The 18,747-nt window shown below is 42.0% G+C and overlaps 2 protein-coding genes across 5 annotated transcripts in view; one reads left to right on the top strand and one right to left on the bottom strand.

The window, feature by feature from the left end:
• The window catches only part of MCPH1 (microcephalin 1), a 249,402-nt gene that overhangs the window by 68,409 nt on the left and 162,246 nt on the right, over positions 1–18,747 (bottom strand). The window lies entirely within an intron of this gene.
• The window catches only part of ANGPT2 (angiopoietin 2), a 53,253-nt gene continuing 38,454 nt past the window's right edge, over positions 3,949–18,747 (top strand). For both annotated transcript variants that reach the window (XM_025886042.2, XM_025886041.2), the window contains exon 1: positions 3,949–4,275. In XM_025886042.2, coding sequence (XP_025741827.1) covers positions 3,991–4,275 — 285 coding nt within the window. In that variant the 5' untranslated portion in view covers positions 3,949–3,990. The remainder of the gene's footprint in view (positions 4,276–18,747) is intronic.

Below are 18,747 nucleotides of genomic sequence, written 5' to 3'. Positions count from 1 at the left end.
GTCATGCTGACCTCTTTCAGCAATAGGTAAACATGGCGGTTTCTTTGGTGCCATCAAACATGATTTCCCTTGTTGTATAGCAAAGTGCAAGGAGAGCTTTAGACAGTTCTACTGAAAATAAATGGGAGCCTCCAAAATTTCAGCTGATGACATACAGTATGGGGGAGAAAACAAACATTATTAAGAAAATAAATAATACCATGCACAGCTGTCCGGCAGAACTGTTAGGAAAAAAAAATGGTTGGGCAGGAAGGCAGCTTTTGGGAAGGCTGTAATAATATTTCTCATCTCATAGCTTCATCTGCCTTTGCTATCCCATCGGCAGGGCACTGAAGAAAACTCAGCATTCTCTTTGAAAATGGACAGTTAACAACAGTTCTGAGCAGCACAGTCAGGTCTCGTTCAGAGTGGATGGGAATCTGGGCTGGGGCAGGAGTGGTCACACAGCGGCCAGCGGACCACCCCCATGGGCCCCTCTGTGGCGGAGGACAGGAGGGTTACCTGTTGCTCCCGTTCCTTCAGGAGGCTCCCCAACCAGCTCTGCCTCTTCCTTCTAGGGCCTCCTACTGGCTCCCCTAAGTTACTGCAGGGGCCTTGCAGATCCTCTCCTCATTTGCTCCCTGATGGACTCTTACAGTCCTGTGGGCAGCTCTGACGCCAAGAAGGCCCCCACCGCTCTCGTGTGTTGCCCATGGTGGGACCCGTGACATCCGCTTTACACCAGAGTCTGGTTTCTAAGCATGGCTTCCCGGCCTTGCATTATAGATCCAGCTTCAAAGTGGCGCTTTCTTTTGGTCAAAGGTTCCTGCCCCTTTCGCAAGTCCCTTCTTCCTGGCTGGTCCCGTGCTTCTCAATTCTTTAAGAAGCCATGCTGCGATCTGAGACAGGGGAGAACTGCTTGTTTACATTGGCTGTGCCTTTAGAATGGCCTCACTCCCCATGTCCCATCCCCACCCCGGCAGACTCCGTTAGGTTCTAACTCAGGGGCCAGCAAACGGCAGCCCTTGGTCTGGTTTAAATGGCCAGGGAGCTAAGAACGATTTTTACATCTTTAAATGGTTGAAATTCACATTTCAGGGTCCACAAATAAAGCTTGGCTGGAACACAGTCACCCTCCCCCATCCATGGACTGTCCACGGCCACTGTTATGCTACTAGGGCAGAGTTGAGTAGCCATGACAGAGACGGGATGGCCCGCAGAGCCTCCAACATCAGGCTATCTGACTATCTGACCCTTTACAGAAATAGTTCGCCATCCCCTGGTCTAAGCAGAGCTTCCCCGCAACTCTCCGGTAATAATTTCCATTTAGGACCTACAAAGAGCTGCTCGGTGCACGTTCTGACCTTGAAGGGACAGATAAGAAAGCACCCATGTCACCGCCTGGGGGATCAGTGCCTCGGCAGCAGCATCTCCCTCTGGATGCCCCCCAATCCCTCCTCTTACCCCGCCCTATTAGTTTATGGGTCTCCCTCATTCTCGTCTAAAGGGCAAAGCGCATTATCCATCCCCAGTACCCAGCAGAGGGCCTGATACAAACCAGCAGACTAGAAGTACTTGCTGTACGACCTATTCCTGCAGCTACTTTTTAAAACCACCCCACTTGCCTGGAAGGCAGATGAATGATTTTTCAAATGGGGAATACCCTTAGACCGGCTTCCCATTGAGAGGATAGTAACACAGTTGCAATACTTGATGGTGGCAGAGGTGCTTCCCATCCAACAGAAAGTACTGACAAAGAAAGGAATATTCGGACATGACTAGTCTGTATCATTTCAATCCTAGAAGGCACTACAGAGAAAGAATCATTTTGTCTTCCAAGTGAGCTGAGGCTTAGAGAAGTTAGAATCTTCAAACCCAGGGCTCGTCTTCCGAGCCTACACGCCTCCCCCTACAGTTACTAGTGTGAATGGGCGCATTTTCTTTAATTTCCTTCTTCAGTGGAAACCACGGACCAGAATCAGGGTGGAATCAACCTCTTCTGCTCTAGGACCCTCCCTGAGCACAAGTGCTAGCAAGTGACAGAACTCTCTGGGAGTCTGGCCAAGTCTATGAACCCCTTCTCAGAAAATGACATGTGCGGCTTTATTTGGACATTAAGTAACAAGATCTGGGGGTGAGTCTGATGACAACGTAGTGCTGACTGCCACCGACAGCTTGAGACACTGTAACAAAATCAACTACAGTTTCTACTGATGAAAAAGCCACAGACATTGACCACTGTTGCTTATGACCTATAACCATAGTTAAAGAAGAGGCTATATTTCAGTTACAGTTTGGTGAAGAATGAAGGCATATTTTATGCTGAGGTTCATGGACGCCTTGAATAGAGCTCAGGTTAAGAATCCCGGCTCTAGAAGTAACCTGGGAGCCAGTCCATGCACAGGAGGGATGTTTTTAAAGGTCTAATTAGGTCTCTTGAAAACACAGGTTCCAGGAAAACAGAATTCACTACACAAATTCCATGAGCACCCAAGAATTAAAATCAGAATTCTGGAATGCTCTGCAAGCTGCTCGTGCATGATTTAGACTGACTCTGACTTTCATGGGTAGAATGGTCCGACAAGTCAGGGTGCAGATATGCTTCCACTGACCAGGAAGAACAGAGCCTGTGCCCTGAAATACAAACAGACCGTGGCTAAGATTCCAAGGCTTTTCCCCATGCACACTCTGGCTGGTTAGCATACTGTTAATCCCTAAAGTATTAAGTTTTAGTTATTAAAGGAAGTCACCCAGGGGACTGACAGAGCCATAGAATTGAAATAGAAAAATCTTGGGAGTTAATGCAACCCTGGAATTTTACAGATAAGGAGAGTCAAGCTCAATGAAGAAAGAGAGGTGATGTGCCTACGTGAGACACAGAGTGGGGCGGATTTGACTGATCCTGGAAAGAGAAAATTACAAAATGATGGGATTTGAGCAAATCCTGATCTGAAAGAGAAAAAGTGTGTGTTCCTCCCTCACCATCCTCTTATCTAAATTCTGATTTCTCTGCGTATTGTAATTTGATGGACCATTAATCTGTCCTGTATATTTTACTTTGAATATTGAAGTGGATATTTTGTATAAGAGATGAAGTGTCAGAGCTCAGAAACTGGTTTTCCCAACACAATTTAATAAAGTGTGATCTTCCTCTCCAATGCTTTTATAAGTGAGAATTTTGTGTATGTAGCTAATAGTTCAAAAATCAAGAAATACCCATGAAAACTGTTTTCCATATGAAAAGGCAGAGAGTTTACAAGACTTCTTCCTCTTTGTTTGTAATAACAAAAATAAACCAAAGTCCTGACATATTTGTAGTATTTTTATTCCTAAAGGAAAAAACAGGAACTTTCATTGTACTTTAAAGTTATTACCCCAGATATTTTACCAGCTAAGCAATGTGAGATCAGTCTCAGACATGAGAGACCGCTGCTCTCTCTAGGAAATGCTCAATTAGGGTGGTGCCTCTGAAACACTCAGGGGTCCTGTAACTGATCAGTTTTTCCCAGAGGGTTTCTGCAGCATATAGCCCTGGTTGAACAGCACACATCATGCTCGGATTTTTCCTGTTGCCTGGCTAGTGACCCCCCTACAGGAAGATAACAGACATGCCAGGAGGGCGGAGCAGCTTGCTACACATGTCTGGCTGCTCTTATCAACTTATCATATAAGGAAAGGAAAGTGATTGATTCGGATCCTGACACCGCAGAATCTGGAGGAAGAGAAACAAAGCAGCATTAACACCGGTCTGTAAAGTGAATACAGCCCTCAGGAGTGAGCAGGGTTATTCTTTCTACTGCCATCTGACAGTTCACTTGCAGGACCGACCCACCGGAGGGAAGACAGCATTAACAATCAAGTTCCTGCTGGAAAGGGAGGGAAGAGACTCCCACTGATGGTCCTTAAACCATGGCCGCAGAGCCCCGCATCTGAGAGGGCAGCTTAGGACCGGGATTCCCATGTGCCTTCGAGTTTGCTAAGCTGCTGGTTTATTACCAAAAGAAAGAAAGAATGTGGCAGATTGTTTTCTTTACTTTGAGCTGTGATCTTGTCCTAGCCGCAGCCTATAACAACTTTCGGAGAAGCATGGACAGCGTCGGGAGAAGGCAGTATCAGGTTCAGCACGGAGCCTGCAGCTACACTTTCCTCCTGCCAGAGACAGACAACTGTCGCTCTTCTAGCTCCTACGTGCCCAACGCCGTGCAGAGGGACGCACCACTAGATTACGATGACTCGGTGCAGAGGCTGCAAGTGCTAGAGAACATCATGGAAAACAACACTCAGTGGCTAATGAAGGTAGGAAAAAAAATCATTTTTATTTGGTGAACAACTGTTGAAGCCAGTAAGATCAGCTCGGTTTTAACAACCAAAGGCATTGAGCACAGGAGAGAGATAGATGGTGGCTAATACCTTCGAATGAATTATCATTTCTTTTATTCTATCCCAGGGTGTAAAGTAGTCCTGGGTGGAAAGTGAAAAGGATTATTTGAGAAGAATGCCAGAATCCAGAGAGAAAGAGATCTCCGAGTTCGGAATCTTTATTTAATAAAGTAGAGAAAGTGCACTTCTCTGCAAAACGTGTAGGCTGTGTTGTTTGTGTAAGTGGTTTAAACTCAGTAACACCCGTTACCAGGGATGTTATAAACTGGTTGCAGGCAAGCGGGGTTGGGGGAAGCTGTAAGCAACAGCGGTGCCGGAGCCAGGAGCCAGGAAAAACGTGACAATCATGCTAATTACTGAGACATAACGGATGGAGTAAAGTGCTTTACCAATTTCCTGAATTTATTTACTAAAATAGACTGCGACTCTTGGTAAATGGAAGGAAATTTAATAAAGCAGACTTTGCGTTTCTCAGAACCTGAGGGCTTTACCCTGAAGGGTTTGTCATTTTGTAAATGGGGTAAGTTTTGCAAGGGTCTGAGGGTATGTCCGGCACCCAGCCCCTCAGCTGAAGCCGCAGGCTGTGAAGGTCGCCCCACGTGGGACGGGTGCGCAGGGCATTTGCTGCAGCTCTGCCGTGACGAGATGTTCGCGGGGTTATGATGATACACAGTTTCACAGACATTTCAGAGGGGGTTTAACCCAAACAGGATATTGAAAGCTCAGTTTTTCTTTCACAAGTGATCATTTTCCTCATGTACATGTGGGGGCTATTTCTACAAAACCCAGTCTCCCTGAAATTTTTCTTGATGTGGACTATATATATATATATATATATATATATATATATATATATATGTATATTCTAAAGGAGGCTTAAATTGTGGCAATAGATTAATCATTAAATATTATAATGACAGTATACCACAGTGCTTACACAGTAGAGAAGGTACTATTTACCAAGCTAATTCACTTCATTCAAGACCTCGCCCCAGAAAGAATTTTCAGCCTTTCATTTCCCCATAAACTTTGTTAGGATACTTTATCTTAATCTTAGAATAGATCATGTCTCCCAATCTGTGTTTCTCATTAGCTGTCCTCTTCAGAGAGGAAGGACCAAGTTACGACTGGCGTCTAAGCCGGAATGAATGAGCGCCTGCTCAGCACTGCGTTCGCTGAGACCAGAGTAGCTGCTGCAATGCAGACACAGAAAACAACAAATGCCCACCAGGAAGGCCTGCTGTGTAATACTCAGCTCATTACTAATTATCTCTGAAGGCACTGGCCCTTCTGGGCAAATTCTCCCCCAGGTTTTCCTCTTTTCCAAAGAAGGTCCCTGGGGTGTGCACTTTTAAAATCTTCAATAATTCATACATGTGCATAAAAAGAAGCTGTTTATTCACAGATGTACTTTTATAAAAAGTACACAGCAACACAGGTTCAAATACTTGGAAGACAAAATACGTGGAAGACAAACTGCATCCTAAATGCCTGCTCACTCTGACATCTTATTTAATTTTAAATTGTCATGCTCACGCTGAACCACCTCCCTACGTCCACACTGTGGTTATGCCAGGGCTAATAGCCACAGCGAGAGATGAAAGATACATCATACATAGTAAACATCCTAATCTGCCCGACTGGTACATCCTCTCTTAAAATAAATAGTCAAGAAACCTGGAACAATGTTTTGCCAAATGCAAGATTGTTAAATTGCATTTGCTTAATGAAGCCCACAGTTAGGATACCTGAAAAACTCAATGGTCAAGGCTCATATTTCTTTCTTAGATAAACAACCCCCTTCTCTTGGACCTTTGAGATGCTGTTTAAAGAAGGAAAGGGACAAGAAATTCTACATGAAGAGACTACCATTTTTTCCTTTCCCGGTTCAATTAGTAAATATTTGAACAGTGGCACAATGGCATTTCTAAATTCTTTCTTTAGCTATCTGCTAAATTATCACCAAGAATGACGTCATGTTTATCTTTTCATTGGCTCAGCACCTGTTCACCTGGCCTGTCTAGGTGATGTGCACCTGAGAGTCTGTGTTCACTCACTCTGTTCACAGCCTTCTCGTTTGGGAATGAAAGCAAAAAAAGCAAATATGAAACCTGTTTAAAGTAGTTAAATGTAACCTCTCTGCTTGTTTTTTATTGCTGTGTTTTGTCACCTGTGATAATAAACACTGCTTTTCTCATAAGAGAGAAGATAATATATAATGGGATGACAGATAACCCACAGGATTAAAGGTTCAACACCACAATCTAACACGTATTGCTAGACTATCCCAGAGAGAAAAAGCACAATTCTGTGTTTTTCATTGTTTCTCGTATTTCCTTTTCTTTAGGGCTTTTTTTTTTTTTTTTAATGGTTTCATATTTCCTTTCTTCCCCTGATCCACACTAAAAATCAGAGGGGTCTGTGGGGGGTGGCAGGGTGGGAAACCTTTAAGATTTTAAGAAAACTTGTTAAGAAGGAAAATAAGACCAAGTTTCTGGTTAATTTCAGAGCAGATGACTAGCAGTTCATCTCCTGAGTGGCTAGCATCCCCTAAGGAGCTTGGACTAAGAAAGCTGTTTTACAAATCATCAAAAGATGCCACACTGCCCCTTTAATCTGCCAGGCAAAGGAAGTGTCAGACTTCTGAATGAGTGCAGAGTAATATGAATGGAACAACACAGGGAGGGCTCACTTTCTGCTCTGTGGTTAAACAAGGATAAGATAAATGCATGACAGTTTACCAAATACACCACCATGACCTAAAAAAAAACATTCTATGTCACATTCCCTTGCTAATCCTGCAACTATTCTAAACCTCTGCCCCAGTGGTATTAAACTCACTTTATAAAAACTGACAAATAACTTAGCAAAGTGGATTTTATCTTGCCTGGAGACCAAATGTATTTTTTTTTTCCGATAAGAGGAAATAAGGAAAGGAAATAAACAATTATTTCACACTGATGAATACCTCAAATTTATAAACAACTGCAAAGCCTATTGTGCTTTAAAACAGAATGTTTTGAAAAATAAAGCTAATGCCTATTAAACTGATGTAAACATTTCCTCTTTTTTTTTTTTTAATGAAAGAAGCACAGGGTAGGCACTATAAACCTGAATCTAGATTTTTTTCTCTCTTTAATAATAATATATCCTTTTAATAAGGTAGGAAGAACTACTCTTCTTCAGTGGATGTATAGGGGACAATGCACTTTTGCTGCTAAAACAAAGTTGCTGTCAATGGGAAAAACCGATGGTGAGAGGTTCAGGTGCACGGAGACCACCAGCCCCTCCCCCATCCCTGCGTGGTGGCGGGGGTTGGGGGGGAAGGTGGAGAGGGAGTGTGTGTGTATTTTATCATTGTGGCTGCAAAACACTCCTTAGCTATATATTCAAACAAACAAATAAACCAGAGCTTGGTTCACTAAAGGAAATAAAAAAAAAAAAAATCCTACCATATCCATAGCCAATGGCCCTAGTGCAGGACTGGAGCAGAACCACCGATCCTATACTGTATCTGTGTATCTTGAATCATGAAATATGTGCTCAGTATTAGCAGCAAATTTTGTGCAGTCAGACAAGCTGAATAAAGCCGCTATTTCAGATGGCAGGGAAATGATTACTATTGTTATTTAATTATATACTCACATCATTTTAAGAAGGAATGAAGAGATGATTAAAGTTTCACTATGGGAAAGGAAGGACAACATATTTAAGTTTGGAAAATGCAGGTATAATATAATGTTTACTATGTATCATGTAAAATATATAGTACAATGTGTGCTTACTATGTATATTATGTAAAACATACTAAACATTTGGTATACACAGGATATATTGTTTATATAATATTTGCTTTCCATGGTCAAGTAGTCTCTGCTTATTAAACAAAGCTTCTGGCATGCTGAACGATGTAGGTACCACACTATGGGGAGATGACTATTTGCTTGCAGAGTCTAGAACTAGGAAGTGGAGCTGTACACAACTTCCATAATATGTTACTTCCTGTTTAGACACTAGGTAATCCAGAAAGTCTCCATACTAAAATTTGAAAAATGGTTTATTTTCATCAATGTCATTCTTTACAGTTTACAAACAGGTTGTGATCCAAAAGTTTATCTGTAAACCAGTGGCTGTAAGCCAGGAATATGAAAGGGATAATGACCTTGTAAATGGTGATCCTATGCTCAGGCTGGCCCAGAGTGCTGGTTTTAATCTATAACTGAAATCTTGTGTATTTATAATTGAAAAACAACAGTTTCTATCAACCCTACCACCGTATGGATAACTTACAAAAAAAAAAGCAAAAATGTTATGAAAGTTAACATACGGGCAATGTAAAATAAACAAGTCAAACCATTAAAACAGTAGAAAGTAGGAAGTAAAATTCTCCCTCTCCCTAATCTTCAGCTTCCAGATGAGCACTTTAGAGACTTATAGTAGCTCTTTGTTGTAACAAATTTAATATGAAAATGCATGAATTTCCTTCTTCTTAAAATATGTGCGGTGGCATTATAGCACTGTGACATGATCAGAACCCTTGTCTGGATCATGAATGATGTGGAAAGAGGTTGAAAGAGGTTTTATTTAGGGAAAAAGCAAAATCTGGAAGACTGAGGTAAAGGAGAAGATGAAGTAAAGGAGTGTGTGTGCCCATGTGTGCATGAGAGAGAGGGACAGAGGCAGAGAGGGACAGAGGCAGAGAGAGACAGAGGCAGAGAGGGACAGAGGCAGAGAGGGACAGAGGCAGAGAGAGACAGAGGCAGAGAGAGACAGAGGCGAGCGGGAGAGACACTACCTACGAGGGCTCAATCAAGATAAGGAAAAGGGGCAGTATTATTGCATGACTGTTTTGACAGAAGAAAGGTAGTTAATATTGCCCCATATTCTGGCCACCAAATGACACCATGGCCTGCACAGCACTGTGGATTTCCTGAATTGAGACCTAGAGGGTACATGCAGTGAATCATGGACATGTATAGATTTTCCAAATCAGGAGCTCATGATTTGCAGAACATCTGTATTATTTAATGACAATGACAACTCTGCAAACTATTATCTATCTTAAAATATACATATATATATGCTTCTTACATACATCTATACCTATAAAATTTTTTATTAAACATAAAATAAGTTATATATATATATATATATATATTCTTCTCACTACATCCTTCTTTGACTTGAATGAACCTGACAATAAGATTTTTCTCCTAAATTATTCTAGAATTCTTCTGATAAAAAGAGAGCTACTCAACTTCCCAGTCACACTTTTCTCACGAAAGTAGTATTAGTAATACAGGCATTGGGTGTTGCTACCAGGTAGCCCTGAATCACTTTAAAGCACTTTCCACACCTTAGCCCATCATTTTGTCCCAAGGCTATCTCTAGAACACAAGCATGGGAGATACAATCCTATCTATTTTTAATCAGTTACAAACATGGGTCAAGATAACATCAATGTGCTTTGCAGTTTGGAAGTCTTGTATGGATTACCTAGAGAGGAAAACAAAGACGAAAGGGCACGTCCATCTCCCCCTTTGACAAAAAAAACAGAATTTTCCATGGGGCTGGAAAAACTACAGCAAACTGTTGGGAGAAGTGTGAATGAACATGAATATAGTGTTATTTCTTAGTCCACTCTACCCCCTCCTACTCCTTTTGGGCAGGAGCCATTAAAGTTCATTTATTTGTTCAACAAATATTTATTGAAAGCCTCCGTGTGTCCGGGCAGCATTCTAGCACTTGGAATAAATCAGTGAGGCGAAGTCAATGACAAAGGGTCTGGCTCTGGTGGGGCCTTGCTATGTTATAGATGGCACTCCGGGCAGGACGTGTGTCCCTAGGCAGGAAGCGCTACACAAAATAAATGAGTGACAAGAGAAAGACCTGGTAAAGGAGATCCAGAGTGGGGGAGAGCAGGGGTGGAGCAGGGCAGTGTTACCAGTCTGGTCACTGCACTGAAACCTCTTTCATAAAAGGAAAATCAATGCAAACTCCTTCTGAATGGTCATTTTTCCTTGTCACCAAAGGGATACACGGTCATTATAAAAAAAACAGAGCATACAAAGGATGCACAGAAGATACAAACTATGCATAATTCCATCATTCTGAAATGACCATCCTCAGTATTTAGTGTATACAGATGCATATATGTAGGATTATTTTACAATGTGCTATATATGTTGTAATATTATATACACTTATACATATCTGACAGCTTGTATTTTTCTTATTAAAAATAAAAAAGAGGGGCGCCTGGGTGGCTCAGTTGTTAAAGCGTCTGCCTTCGGCTCGGGTCATGGTCCCAGGGTCCTGGGATCTAGCCCCGCATCGGGCTCCCTGCTCAGCGGGGAGCCTGCTGCTCCCTCTCCTTCTCCCCCTGCTTGTGTTCCCTCTCTCGCTGTCCCTCTCTCTGTGTCAAATAAATAAATAAAATCTTTAAAAAAAATAAAAAAATAAAAAAATAAAGTAGGTCTGAGAGGTTAAGTAACTTGGTTGACATCCCAAGTCAGCAATAAGTAATTCTCACCACCTACGAGTCCCGCCTCTGACAAGCACGGGGCAGGCGTTCCTGGGCAGACCTTCGCACCCGAATGCCAGAGCACATCAGCAGGCTTAGCACATGATGGCTAGTGAGCAGACAACCTCGTTATCCGATGTTTACAAGAAAGATGTGCCATCGTTTCTATATGAGAATGGTGCCAAACCTGCTAAGAAGAAAAAAATAAAAAGCAATTGGGAATATCCTGGGTATAAAGTAATTACTCAAAATTCCAGTTTGTGTTTCAGAAGAGTAAAAACAAATTCTGTGATAGCCAAGAGGAGGTATATATGTGCACATTCTCACACCCTGTACATACGGTAACAACCCTTTTCTGGATGTTGCCTGAGCACGACATCCTGAATTTCGCTAACACTTGGAAGTTCAGACAAAATTCAGTCCCAGGAAAGTAATGTGTGACCTGCTCTGTCCTCTAATTCGATTTTAAAATCATCCAGCATTCTACAGATAGGTATCACCAAAAATACCTTGACGTCAGCATGGTATTAATGTTTACAATGAGAAATGATCAGTGATCTGATATAATCAAAGATGGTAAAAAAAAATTTTTTTTTTTTCACAGATAGTGTTTTAGAATAAAAGTTTTCTACATTTACTGGGGTTAAAATGACTGTTTTATGTATGCTTTGGCAATAAAGGGATGAACTCTCCTCCACCACCTGAACTCTGAGTCAGGTATGCTAGCTGTCTGCAAATTAATATTTTAATTAGATATTTGCCCATGAAATCACCTTTCTTTCTTATCCTAATCTTGGCACGCACCAGCTGATGAAAGATGTGAAACCTATTAAAATCCCCTGAGGAGTGGGCCTAATCCTTTTACCATCATACCTCCTTCAACCAGATACAAGCATTATCTTTGCCATTCAACTAGGACCTAATTAAAACCTCCGTGGGACCAGCCCCGGGGGGTGTCTGGGACGGTAATTACTTTGCTCCAAAATCAGCCTCAGTCCTCCCTTTGAGCAACTTTTCAGAGCCTATGAATTGCTTTTGAAATCTCGACAGTAACCTGACAACTTAACACTACAACGCATTCGCATCCAGTATTTAATATTTAAAAAACCAACAAATCAAGCCAACTAAATATACACGTTAAGAATATAATCTGATATTTATAAATATGTCACGTTCCATTTTTCCGTGGATGATGGTGATTTTTAAGGGAAGAGATGTCAAGACACACAGGTCTTAGAAAATACATTATTTTATCATGTTGACACAGCTTCTTTGAGAATGCATCATTTTATATGTGAATTTTTTTTTTTTTTTTTTTTTTTTTTTTTTTTTTTTTTAGGTAGAGAATATCAAAGTCTTAAAAGGAGGCAAGCGTTCAGCCTCTCTATTTCTCAATGTTGTCACATTCCGTGTAGGCCATATTAATACTTGTTCACATATTAGCCGTGTGCTCCATATGAGGTTGACTTGATGTGCTGATTAGCCTGGTGACAGAACCTACCCATCGTCTGTCTTAAGTACTCAGTATTCCAGGATGGACACTGGCATCCTCATTATGATTGTTCCAGCAAATGCCAGCAATGAAGGGTAAACCTGAACTGTGCAGTAGCTTTTGTATGCCACTAATTAACACTTGGTTCTAGGCTCAAGACGCTCCACCCTGGAGGTTCCTACTTTGGCAGCCAAAAGCACATCTTGGTAGTTAGGTTCAAAGCGAAAAAGAAAAAAAAAAAAATAGTGTCGTGAAGTTGTCTCGTTTCATGAATCCCCAACAAGGAGGCCATACTCTTCGGTATAACCTGATGAATTGTGTGGGACTCCGTAAAAGACAGTGAGTCTGACAGTTTTTCTGTTCCAAGACGTGGAAGAGGGACATGGGGGCCATTATTCCCCTTTGTCTGAGGAGCCTCTGAGGAACAAGGAAGAGATGAAAAAAACTGAGCCCACTTTAGGGGTTCCATTTCTGGCCCAAGCCAGCCCCAGAAATTCAGCCAACTTAGAATAAAGGGAATGACATGTTCATGTTCTCCCGAATTTGGAATAAAGGCATTTTATGTGGGGGTATGTGGGTGGCTCAGTTGGTTAAGCGTCTGCCTTGGGCTCGGGTCATGATCCCAGTCCCACATTGGGCTCCCTGCTCAACGGGGAGCCTGCTTCTTCCTCTGTCCACCCCCGGCTCCAGCTTGTGCTCTCTCTCTCACCAAAATAAAAATAAATAAAATCTTAAAAAAAAAAAGGCATTTTATACCAAAAGAAGACATATCTTGGGCACAACTATTCAGATTCAAAGAAATCTAAATATAAAATAAATCATGTTTACATGTGAAGTCAATATATTATTGATAGACAAGTACACCTTTGAAGTTACTTTCCTGGGTTTTGATGTCTGCATGTTTATTTTTTTTTTTAAAGATTTTATTTATTTATTAGAGAAAAAGAGAACACGAGTGGGGTGAGGGGCAGAGGGAGAAGCAGGCTCTCTGCTGAGCTGGGAGCCACATGCGGGACTTGATCCCAGGACTCAGTCCTGGGACTCTGGGATCAAGACCTGAGCTGCCGGCTTAACTGACTGAGTCACCCAGGCACCCCTGGTGTCTGTATGTTTAGTCAACTATATAACCCGTGCAATCTGAAGCTACAGAATACCAGTTTTTTGTTGTTATTTCCTTTGTTCCTCTTTTTATGTAGTAAAAGACTTTAAAGACTTATTTTTTAAGAGCAGTTTTAGGTTCGCAGCAAAATTGAGCAGAAGCTACAGAGACTTCCCATATGCCCACTGCACCCACATACATGCATAGCTTCCCCCTATTATCAGTGACCCCTACCAAGTGCTCCATTTGTTACAACTGATGAGCTTACATTAACCATTATCCCCAGAGTCCACAGTTTACCTCAGAGTTTACTCTTGGTGTTGTGTGCCCGCAGGTTTGGACAAATGTATCCACTATTATAGTGCCGTGCGGAGTATTTTCACTGCCCTAAAAACCCTCTGTGCTCCAACTATTCATCCTCCCCTTCCTCCAAACCTCTGCCAACCACTGACCTTTTCACTGTCTCCATAGTTTTGTCTTTTCCAGAACGTCATATAGTTGGAATCATGCAGTATGTAGCCTTTTCACTTAGGAAGTGACCTTTTTTTCTTTTTTTTTTTTTTAGCATGATTAACTACATTTGTTTAGTGACCCCTTGCCTTATTTAACTAAGTTAACTGGCTAAAACCCCCACCGCGCACCTTCAGAAACATAAGGCCACAGCAGAGACTTTAAGGGATTATGTGTTTCAAATAGGGTGATGAAAGCAAAATCGAGCTGGAAACTGTTAAGAGGCTACACTATTGCAGCAATTATAATTAATTTTAATAACAATACCAGAAACACAGTTAACAGGATCTGCACTATCTCTGACATTCAAGATTCTAAGTTCACTCACTCTCATCAGGTTAAATGATCTGACCTCATACCTTTGAGTGGTACACTCAAAATAATGAACTTCCTTTCAACATGGAAAAGGACCATTGCCAAGTGCATATGTAAAGTGTCTATACCACATGGCGGGGTGCCTCTCTAGAAACACCCTGCTCTGAAATTGTCCACGACCTCTTCTCCTATACCACCCTGCTTATGGGGCTCCAACATGCTCACGAATAAAGCTATGGGGCCCGTTAAAACAGTCAAACTTTATTGTTAAGTGTATTTTTTATCACTTCAGCTTCCAATAAGTTATAAGCAATGCTGCCCTTCTGAGCAGGCATTCTGGAGTTAACTCGTCAACCCACATGTCTGGGTAAAAAAGATTCAAAATTCCTAGGAGGTATTATTTCCTCTGGGCTCCTGTAAGTATTTTCTCTGCCATTAGATTTGTGGAATCAACATACTATCAACTCTTGGTTGTCTGCTGGATAATTATAAACATTAGTCTGAAGATAATCGGAATATTCCTTTGAGTTTTATTAACTACTATCTAGTCTTTGGAATCTTGGAAAATTATTACATACCGATGTAGCTTAAAACTTCCCTAAGCAAACTGGTCTTCTTAATGAGAAATTCTGGTGCAAAAATGCTGCTAGAGAGAAGATATTTTGCTGAATAACATAATCAAATTCTGACCACAAGCTAATTATCTATGCTTAACCTTTGGTGCATGTATATGAAATTCCTTATTTTTAGTTACTAAGAAACAGATTGTTAGATTCACTAAAACATTTTTAAAACTCATCCAGATTTAAACTTACTAAAGTGTTACTAACAGGAATTCCCAATCAGAATTGGTTTTAACCTAACCATAACAGTAAAACAGTGCTCTTAAAAGCACTGATGGCTGGGATAATTGGGTTATAAGTTAAAGAATCAAGATTAATCAGAACACCATTCCCTCAAATAACCATTGGTCATTTTGTCATGTGTGATTAATTGTCCATATTTTCAACTATGGTCCCCTTCTGGGTTACAACACAGTAAATCCATATGCGCTTTTTCCACTAATTGGGCAATGTTTAATACATATAACCTACTTATGACTACATGACTAGCCTGCCCCGAGCCAAGAAGGTTTTACAGCAACACACCGAGTTAACGTATAGAACGCTACTTTCCTTTACCCATCATCACCCTGAAATGCCCTTACCATTCAAGTCAGTGGTCTCTGAATGAGAAAGAAGAAATAGTGAAAATATTTGTTGAATAAACAATTCTCTTTTAGACAGAGCCGGAATCCTTTCTCTCTCCATTTCAGTTTTAAGGGATTCAAAGCCCTAAGTTGGCAACTCAGGTCAGCCACAACAGCCATGCAGGTAAGCCAGCAGCACTCACCTCTTCACACACGGGGGCTGTTGGCTCATTACCGTGATGCCAGCACCTTTCACTTGTTTGTTTAAAAAAGTCTACAGAGTTCTTGCAAAAACGTTCATGCAACAGCAGTCAGTACAGGTCAAAACACAGAAAGGCACTTTCCCCGTTTGGTGGTGCTGTGTAGTCGTTGCTGTCCAATGAGAGGGGGCAGCGATCGTCATCATGACGGCAGCTGGGACACGTCCCAGGTAGGACGGAGTGACAGCCTGCTGAAGGTAGATGCTCTCTTCCCCCTTTACAGAAAACTCTCAGGCTCAGAGAGCCATCAGATGGTACACAGCAGGCAAAACCACAGTCAAGTTTCTTTATTTCAGAGCTCCTTATAATAACACACATTCTCGAAAGATTTAAATGGAAGTCCACGCATCTTCTTGTGTGGGTCGGGAGAGCTGGTAGGCTTCGTGGTGTTTGCCCGACACCTGCCGTTCTGACACGACATAGGACGATCACGCAGAGCGTGCCCACACCACAAGGAAGAACAAATACGGGGAAGACGGGAAACAGCGAGAAGACCAATCTGGGTGGATCTTCTTGCTTCCATCTTACTGCTGGAGGTGTGCTGAGATGGGAAGTGACTTGCTGGGCTCCAGAGATACCAGGCTGCCAGCAGACCCAGTACATCTTTCAAAGCCCTTCAATCAGCAGCAATGTCCCACCTCCTCCCAAGCTTTGCTTTCTCACTCTCAGGACTGGAACCTACAGTCATACGAACGGTGAAATCCACATGACTTAAACATTCATACGACGCACACACGGTAGCTGCCACCCTTTGGCATCAACAGACACACATGCATCGTAACAGCAAGATGGCAGCCAGTGAAGTTTGGAGACAAATGACACATACTTGGCTATGTTCAGACAAAGGAAGGGATTCGTGAATAAGCAAGGGCAGGTGCTAAAATCAAAAGTTAACTCTTCTAGAGGCAGCCCTGAAGGAATAAGGGATGGGCCAAGACTTAAAGAGCAGGAACTTATTCCATGCATACATACACACCACTCCCCAGCGCATGGATGGACAAGGTCAGCCCTTGCCTTCACATTTATTCATTTATACTGCTGCATGAGACATGCCTCAGATTGCACTGAGCCACAGTCTGGAAGCAGATGCTCCTCCTATCCACCTATGGTCGAAGGTCAGTATTAGCCCAGCACTCAGTCAAAACGCCTACGCTGTTCACTCACTCCATCTCATCACGGAGGCACTGTCCCACCACACATCGGCACAAGTAGGGTGAGACCGGACAAAAGATATGAGACCACATTCACATAACTTCCAGTATAGCATATTGTTATAACTGTTCTATTTTATTATCATTTGTTGTGAATATCTTACTGCGCCTAGTTTAGCAGTTAAACCTTATCATAAGTATATATGTATAGGACAAAACATAGAATATATAGCGTTTGGTACTATCTGTGGTTTCAAGCTTCCACTGGGGGTTTGGGACTGCGCCCCCCACAGAGAAGGGGTACTACTCTCTCTCTTCCTCCCAAGGCTAGCCACCATTCTGCCCTCTGTCACCACAGGTTAATTTTGCTAAGTTTTAGATTTCATATTCTTTTTTGGTCCGTTTTATTACTTTTCTGATTCATCCATGTTGTTGTATTAAAATTTGCCCTTTTCCATTACTGTGTAGTGTTTCATTGTATGAGTATGACACAATTTATGTACCCACTGTACTGTTATAGATGGATATTTGGGTTCTTTTATGAAAGTCAGAACTTCTTAATTGGACACACCCATGTACTATTTTTCTTGTACTGTTATCTTTGGAATCTATACAATTGGATGGACTTAAAGCTGTCTTGAATGATTTCCAAGACTAATCTGCCCTCAAATGAAATCTACTCTGCAGAAAATATGTTGAGAAGTGGTATTTTCCTCCATGTGTAATTCCACAACCTCCATTATCAGAGGTTAACAAGAAGATAGGGTGGGGATTTAAAAAAAAAAAAAAGGGCCTGTCAAGTACCCATCCATGACTTTCTCTGGCCTTTCCAATCTTCACCTCTTCCCTGACACCTTAATTTTCCAGCCTCATCAGAGAGAGATGGCTCCATACTTGACAATTTTCCAGATTAGAGCTTGCGTCTGGGAGCCCCACGGTTTTCCTTCTGTTTTCAAGTCTTTCTATAATAGTATTATGCTTCAATTTGTATGATTTAGGGTCATCCTTATGAAAATCCGTAAGGTGCACTTTCTGTGCCATAACTCAGCTCCTTTATCAGTGGGGGCTGGCCTGAGCTTGCTTCTTGAGCAGTTATGGGACCACTGAGATGCATAGCACAAGGGCCACGAAAAACCAAGAGCTGCTTTTCTGACGTGGGACAGAGTAAAGCTCCTGGCCACTGGGGATAAGGGTTAGGATGCGGATTCACATCCCAGCTTTGAGTTCATCACTGTGATTTTCAGTAAATTTCCTAAGCTGGCATGAACTTTTCCCCCGAAGTCATCCATGCTCCAGGCGACCAAGTGCAAGGGTTGAGGTCTACATATACCTGGAAAATGCCAGGATGCAGGACCAACATTTTGGACGAATCCTTTACTTAAGTTCTAACTCTGACCTCCTTAGGCCAAAGTACTCCCAAAGTCACTCCAGAAGAGGGCCAAGATTCCACTGGAACCAACTGCTCATAATTTGAATCCCACAGAGCAGCCAAAACTCCAGTGTAGGTCCTTCTGCTGAGGGGATTCAACAAAGATGCTAAGCCACAAAGTTTAAACTAGCATTTAGAACACTTGAATTTGAAACCAGATTTCTACAGCTGAGGGAAACTTTCAAGAATTCACTACCACTGATAAAATTAAACTGGCTTATAGGAGTTGAGACCAAATCATAGCAGCAACCACAGTGATTTCTGGTTAAAAAATGAGGGTGAGATGACTCATACTTTGATTGAAACAAACAAACCCTAACAATAGGAAAACCTCTGCTACTGCTCCTTTCTGCCTGTGTGCCCCCCACCCTCATTCCCACTTCCCGTGTGCCCCCCACCCTCATTCCCACTTCCTGTGTG

The sequence above is a fragment of the Callorhinus ursinus genome, unplaced genomic scaffold, assembly GCF_003265705.2.
Source record: "Callorhinus ursinus isolate GAN/ISIS: 27379988/994484 unplaced genomic scaffold, GSC_fseal_2.0 scaffold17, whole genome shotgun sequence".
NCBI lineage: Eukaryota > Metazoa > Chordata > Mammalia > Carnivora > Otariidae > Callorhinus > Callorhinus ursinus.
The sequence above is the reverse complement of the archived record's forward strand: the minus strand, read 5'-3'. Positions and strand labels throughout refer to the sequence as shown.